Source organism: Hevea brasiliensis, chromosome 10, assembly GCF_030052815.1.
Source record: "Hevea brasiliensis isolate MT/VB/25A 57/8 chromosome 10, ASM3005281v1, whole genome shotgun sequence".
NCBI classification, from domain to species: Eukaryota; Viridiplantae; Streptophyta; class Magnoliopsida; order Malpighiales; family Euphorbiaceae; genus Hevea; species Hevea brasiliensis.
The window spans coordinates 4621915-4627944 of record NC_079502.1 but is presented as its reverse complement, the minus strand read 5'-3'; the positions used below and the strand labels follow the sequence as shown (position 1 = coordinate 4627944).

Sequence of the window (6030 nt, the reverse complement as noted above, 5' to 3'; positions counted from 1 at the left end):
TAGCAAACAATCTCTTGAATTAAAAATACTAAAAATTATTTCTAGTGTCCTGTTTACATCTTTAATATTTTAAAAGGCAAAACTTGATTTTCTAATTCATAGAAAAAAGACTTTAGAAGCTGTTCAAGGGCTGCCATAGGTAATCTTAGTGTGGACAAGCTAGAAGGACAACATCTGGTGTCCTAAAGACGCATCCCAAAAGTACAAATACGCTGCAGTGCATCAAGAGGTTAGTGTATTTGTTCTTGATCTAATCTAAGGTTCTAAAATTAATCTAATTAATTCTAAAATCTTAAATGGCAAATACAGATCCAAAAACATATTAAAAGAGTTTTAATATGTTGTTTATCATTGAAATCAAATAGTTAAAAATAAATCTTACATGATGCATGTGACCCTATGTGAAAATTTTTGAATTCAATGATATAACTTGTGTTTTTCATGCTTCCGCTCCTTCAACATGGAATGGCAAACTAATCAAATATAGACAAAAATTTAAAATGATTGAGTAATTATTATTATTTTTTTAAATTCAACATCAAAAAATTATTATTTAATGAACCTATTTCTATACACTTGTCCATATTTCATTGGCTTGTCATTCCATGAACTCAAATATTTGTCTACACTAAATATTTCATTTTATGTAGAGAGTTTACATGAAATGACAAATCAATCAGATATAGATAAATATTTAAAATAATTAAGTAATTATTTTTTTTTAAATTCAGACAGTTATTATTTAATGAGACTTATTTATATATATTTATTTATATTTTATTAACTTGTCATTTTATATAGACATTTTATATGGAATCACCATTTTATTTTATAATTTCTCCTCAAATACACTAAAGTTCTTGTACGCTCTTCTACCACAAAAAAAAAAGTTCTTGTACACTTGATGGCAATAAAGAAAACCACAAATAGATAAAAAGTGTTAATATAATTTTATTATTAAATACTCTAAACTTGCTCGCAAATTATACCATTATATAAACCATGCATAACGGCTCGCTCCACAATCTCAACCAAAGCCAGACTAGTTATCATTAATTCTCCAGGAGACCATATTCCAGGAAAGGAGAAGAAAAGGATTGTGAAGATGAAGAGAAACAAGAGTATATCTCTTCTATTTTTCATATTTGTTATAATGGTTGCCTTCACTATGTTTGCCATCATTGTGGAGGCAAGAAAGCAACACAGCAAGAAGAGCAAACCCAGTAAGCATCTCAAAGGTTCAGCTAATATTCCAGGCCCAGCACAAGCCCCTCTTCCTCACCGTGGTTCTTATCCTACCCAATCGAGCTTTTTCAATATTTTGTCATTTGGAGCCAAGGGTGATGGAGTTTCTGATGATTCTAAGGTACGTAATGGCCAAAAGTTCAACAATTCTTTTTCCTCCTACCTTTGCCACATTATAATTTGGTGAAATATTGAACCAAACAGGCCCTTCTATCTGCATGGAAAGCTGCCTGTGAGGTCCCTGGAGCTACAGTAGAAATCCCGGCAGAATTCAAGTTCCTTGTCAAGCCCATAACTCTTCAAGGTCCATGTGTGCCTCACCTTGTTCTTCAGGTTTGCTCTCTTTTCCTTTTTAGCTGATCTCACTGGCTACTACACTTGAATAAAGAAATGCAACAGGGCAAAGGGGTATATTCTTTGTCAGGCTTTTTTTAACCTTGATTTAATTGTACATTGAAGTCATGTATTAATATTTATTTATCTTTATAATAAAATGATTTCCGCACCAAGCTGATGTAATGTAAGTGGAATTCCATGCCAATTACAGATTGATGGAACTCTCTTAGCTCCTCCAGAAGTGGGTTCACGGCCTAAATCCAGCCTGTTTCAATGGCTTAACTTCAAGTGGGTGCATGACTTCAGTATTCAAGGTACTGGCACTGTCAATGGTCAGGGCTTCGATTGGTGGAGTCCCTCTAGTGTCTATTTTATTCAGGTTTGGCAATTATATATTCTTCAAACATTTGGAAAATAAACAGTAAAAAAGAAATAGGAAAAATGCTAAAGCTGTTTTGTGATGTATTTCTGCAGAAGAAATCCAAGCACATTCCTGATATGAAACCAACAGTAAGCCATTCCTTCCAAGTTTTGTTTTTGTTGCTTTTATTTTATGATCACAGTTTTAATTTTGTCTGACTATGTCTACTGATAATTGGAACGTTATGAATTAATTTTCCTCTTCTTTGAAGGCTTTGAGATTTTATGCTAGCTATAATGTCACAGTTCAAGACATTGAAATTGTAAATAGCCCACAATGCCATCTGAAATTTGACAATTCAAAGAGGATCAAGGTTAACAATATAACCATTTCATCACCTGAGAATAGCCCCAATACCGATGGAATTCACCGGCAGAACACACAAGATGTAGAAATTCAGCATTCTAGTATTGGATCTGGTAAGAACCAAGAAATTCACTTATGTTAATTATATCATATAAGATGAATTTAGAACATATTAGGTCATGCTTCAATAGGTGGCTAATGTTCGATCACATAACTTGAGTTGGGTATTGACTCAATGGTGCATGGCACGCTAGAATTGGACAGAAAAAGCAATCTACTTCTGCCACATACGAAAAAAGCAATAAAAGAAAATAAAAAGGTTATCTGTTTGTGAGGAAAATATGTTAGGTTCAATTAAATTTTAAACGGTATAACTGTCACTAAACTAACTTTTGAGACAAGCATGAACAAAAAGTTCCAATACAGCCAACTTTTCAGTTTAGTGTATTCTCTGGCCCTTGTTTTAATTATTAGCAAGTAGGCTAGCCTGCAGGTATAGCCAAATATATATATATATATATATATATAGGATATGGTTTCTGAATTCTGATGCTAATATATTGTTGGACTCTCACTTTTGGCAGGAGATGACTGTATATCCATACAAACTGGTTGCTCCAACATCCATGTTCATCATATCAACTGTGGTCCAGGACATGGTATAAGGTAGATTTTATTAATTACAAAGAATTTAATTCTCATATTGATCAACATCAATTGAATAATATTTTATTTTCTTATATATAATTTCAGTGTAGGAGGACTTGGGAAGGATAAAAGTGTTGCATGTGTCTCCAATATCGTTGTGGAGAAAGTCTCACTGCAAAATACTCTAGCTGGAGCTAGAATAAAGACATGGCAGGTACCTAAAATAAATGCTTCTGATATTGATCAAAACTAATAATTAATTAATTAAATTGCATAATTCTATTGTTTTGCTAAAGAATTTGGCTTTAGCAGGGAGGGATTGGATCGGTGAAGAACATATCATTTTCCAACATCCAAGTATCAAACGTCAAGTATCCTATAATAATAGATCAATTCTATTGTGACAAGCATATCTGCGAGAACCAAACAGAAGCTGTGGCAATTTCTGGTGTTAGATATGATCAAATAATTGGGAGTTACACAGTGCAACCCATTTATTTAGCTTGCAGCAGTAATGTGCCATGCATAGATGTTGATCTGATTAATATTCAGCTGAAACCCTCTCAAGGATACACAAGTTTCAAGCAGGCTTTGTGTTGGAACTCTTACGGGAAATCGCAAGCACCCCTTGTTCCTTCGAGTATAGATTATTGCTTGAGAGGGGATGGTGGCTCTGTTAAGAGAACATCAAGGTCTTCGCACGAGCATGTGTGCTAGCTGCTCATGACTCTTAAATTATAGTTAATTGTGACTTTTCTGTTAGATGCTTCCCTTCTGCAAATTTTTTTTAATGTGGGAAGGCGATGATTGTAATAGTTCTTTTAATTAATAAATTTAATTTAGTTGTTGTTTAAAAGATAATACCAATATTTTTCTTTTTTATACATTAACTAACGAAAGAAGTTGCAAATTACATATATTATATAGCTCTATTTGTACTTAACTTCTTAATTAAATTTTTTATTGTAATTTAAAATAAAAATTTTATAAAAAAAAATAAAATCATTAATTCTTATTTTTTTTAAAAAAAATTGTGCTTTTTTATTGTTTTTAAAAAATTTTAACCATTTTTGTTAAAAAGAATTAATAAAAGAATAGAAGTGTACTACATACTATATATTAAAGCATGGGTACTATTTAATTAAATCTATATACTATATAAAAGTAGGAAGGGGAACATTGGGAATGCATTAAATCTATATACTATATAGAAGTAGGAAGGGGAACATTGGAAATGCCAACAACACGCTTCATCATTTATATTACTTATAATTATATAATTTTATTATTATTTAAATTAATTTTAGAATTATTATAAATTTAAAATTCTTAACCTACTTATATGTAATTTCTACTTAATTCAAAATAAACTTTTGAAAAAGAAATTCATATTTCTTAAAAACAATTGTGTTTGGAAATTTTTTTAAAAAAATTATCAATTTTATGAAAAATAATTAACTAAGAAATTATAAATTTATATATTTTTTAAGAAAGCATAAATTTTACTAAGAAATCTTAAATTCACATTAAAAAAAAGTTTTAAATAAGTGTTATGTTTATATATATATATATATATATATATATATATATATATATATATATATATATATATATATATATATATATGACAGATAGATATTATAGATAAAAATGGGAAGAAGGGAGAATGTTAAGATTGTAAAAAATACCCAAACTAATTTATTATAATAACAATAAAAAAATTATTTTATTGTATTTTATTTAAAATATTAATATTAATTTTTGATATATTTTTTTAATTTCTATTTCACTTAATATTCATTTATTATTTTTTCATAGTTCTACATGAACTTGAATTCTATTTTACACAATATTATTTATATGAACTAGATTTAGTGAAATAATAATTTAAATCGTTTGAAACTAATTTTATTTAATTAATTTAAAATATTATATTATAAGTTTTATATATTAACTGTCCAAAATATAATATAATTTAAAATTTTAAAAAATATAATAAAAAATAAAAATAAAATTTGAGTAATTAAAAGGAAATTATCTCTTATTAAAAAAAAAAAGAAATTTTCTCTTTCACAATTTTAATGTGTAAGATGTTGAGTAATTTAAAAAAATGTTGAGTAATATTAAAATTAAAATTTTGATAAAATTAGGATTATATAAATATAATTTGATTGAAAAAAAAAGGAGAAAGCTAGCCTTTTTTCATAAATAAAGAAAATGTTAATTATACAAAAAGAAATTATCTATAATTTTTTTATTAAATAAAATCTTCATAACTCTTATATATCACGTCAATGTTTTTTATATATAGATCTTATTTCAAACTAAAAATGTTAGACTTAATTTATTAAATAAGATTGATCATTAATTATTCTATTTTATAAAATATAACTGTGACACCCCTTACTCGTCTACAGTGTAGCCGAGCAAGATATGCCACACAGTGTGCCGGAGCACCAAATAATATTTCAATTCAATTTACCCTTTTTTACTTATTTATTTACAATTTTATGATTAATCTGAATTTTCCGTAAATTTTATAGAAAATCCGGCAGAGTATCGGCTGTAGATTGGAAAAATAGTTCTTCTAAATCTGTTAAAAACACTTCCAATATAATCAAAATTTCAATCACAGTCAACCACCAACATATTTTCAACAATTTATCAAATCACTTCAATATCTCAAAATTCAATTCATTCCATATCACACTCAATTCAATGAGAAATGCTCACATTTATTACTGAACATAGTTCATAGATAATTACATCAAAAGCATAATTACATGAGTTTATAATATTCATTACAGAAGTTTACAAAAAATAAAATACCAAAAGTGGCCTAATGTCCTACTAAATGCACTGCAAATGTAAGGTGACTCTGGACTACGTGTGCAGATCTGAAAGCTCACCCTGTATGAGGTCTACTGGACTCCCCAGCTATGTCTCCAGTACCTGCGCGTGGCAAAAGCGACGCGCTAAGCAATTCTGCTTAGTGGTGACAATATAAAATAAAATAACTAAAATAAAGTAAATATACAGAATGTATGTTTACATCTTTGGTAGACTTAATTTCT

The 6030-nt window shown here is 28.6% G+C and overlaps 1 protein-coding gene across 1 annotated transcript; it reads left to right on the top strand.

Moving 5' to 3' along the window:
- The first annotated feature begins 1105 nt into the window (after positions 1 to 1105).
- Positions 1106 to 3673, top strand: LOC110631649 (polygalacturonase At1g48100-like). The gene is made up of 8 exons (XM_058128700.1): positions 1106 to 1366; positions 1450 to 1578; positions 1793 to 1960; positions 2056 to 2091; positions 2214 to 2421; positions 2893 to 2974; positions 3062 to 3170; positions 3269 to 3673. The coding sequence occupies exons 1-8, from the start codon at positions 1106 to 1108 to the stop codon at positions 3671 to 3673; spliced, it is 1398 nt and encodes a 465-aa protein (XP_057984683.1).
- The last annotated feature ends 2357 nt before the right edge of the window (positions 3674 to 6030 follow it).